This window comes from Propithecus coquereli, unplaced genomic scaffold (genome assembly GCF_000956105.1).
Source record: "Propithecus coquereli isolate 6110/MARCELLA unplaced genomic scaffold, Pcoq_1.0 Scaffold129, whole genome shotgun sequence".
Taxonomy (NCBI): Eukaryota; Metazoa; Chordata; class Mammalia; order Primates; family Indriidae; genus Propithecus; species Propithecus coquereli.
In genome coordinates this window covers 584,538-585,690 of record NW_012137080.1, presented here as the reverse complement: position 1 = coordinate 585,690, position 1,153 = coordinate 584,538, and the positions used below count along the sequence as shown (strand labels likewise).

The following is a 1,153-nucleotide window of genomic DNA, read 5'->3' as shown; positions in this document are numbered from 1 at the left end:
TCTGGTGTGTATTTTACACTTAGAGTATATCTTAGATCAAACTGGCCCCATTTGAGGTGGCCAATAGCCACAATGCAGTAGCTCTCACGTGAACAGCACAGCTATAGACTAAGATCAGGATCTCTGGCAATAACCTGTCTGAAAACAAAGTTGCTTCTTCTGTGCTAATGATATAGATTGCATTTTTCCTCCTAGAAATTTCATTGTCTTTACTTGGTATCATTTCAAGGAGTCAGGAAGAGTAAAAGACAAACCCGAAAGATAGTGAAATAAGTATGTAAATTCACATTACTTCCTTTTTCCCCAATCTAAAGCAATTCTTGGCAAATATCTTTGGGCTTCATATTTCTTTTGCCGCCTCTGTATTTCATCCAGTGTGTCAAAGTGACCAGCCATACCTGGATCATCTCTTATTCCAGAGGATTTCTGTAAATGTCGACCACCCACACCCATGCAATTGTACATGGGAGAGTTTATTCTTAAGAGAAATTACTGGAAATAATGTCTCCTTTGAGACAGAAGCTGGAAAAATAATTTTCCTAGATCTGCTTAGAGTAGACCATATTGCATATTTTCTCTCACATTTTGTTATGCAAAGGTTAAATATGATAAAGATATTTTAAACCAATGGAGCATATCATATATTCAGAGACACATGTGTTAACCTCTAAAAACAGTAGCAACAAAGAACCACAAAATGAAGGCTTGTTCTTTTCTCACTACTTTATTACTCACTTCTCATCTCCCTTTTCACACTCTTAAGCTCTCCAGCTGCTCATCTATAACTCACACTGACACTGATTCTGGTAATGCATTTCAACAGAGACTGGTTTAGCCCTAAATAATTTCTTCCCTTGACTTGCATAGAAAAAAAAGAATACATATCTGCCACTGCTTGGAACAGAATTTCCAATAAGCTTCCATTTAATGAATACAAACTAGATTTAATGCCTTTAAATTTTAAAATAATCCCCATTAGTTTATCTATGGAACTGGATTTTCAAACATTGACGTGTTTAAGTATTCTGATATATGAAAGTGTAAAGGAAAAGCAGTTTATTTTATTGGCACAATTCAGTGTTTTAAGGTTCTGTTGGGTGGCCAATATGTTTCAGATACTGAAACTGTGCTTGAGATAGGGGAATAAGACACA

The 1,153-nt window shown here is 35.7% G+C and overlaps 1 protein-coding gene across 1 annotated transcript in view; it reads left to right on the top strand.

The window, feature by feature from the left end:
* The window catches only part of KCNK2 (potassium channel, two pore domain subfamily K, member 2), a 275,176-nt gene that overhangs the window by 256,098 nt on the left and 17,925 nt on the right, over positions 1-1,153 (top strand). The window contains exon 8 of the mRNA XM_012638318.1: positions 177-231. Coding sequence (XP_012493772.1) covers positions 177-231 — 55 coding nt within the window. The remainder of the gene's footprint in view (positions 1-176; positions 232-1,153) is intronic.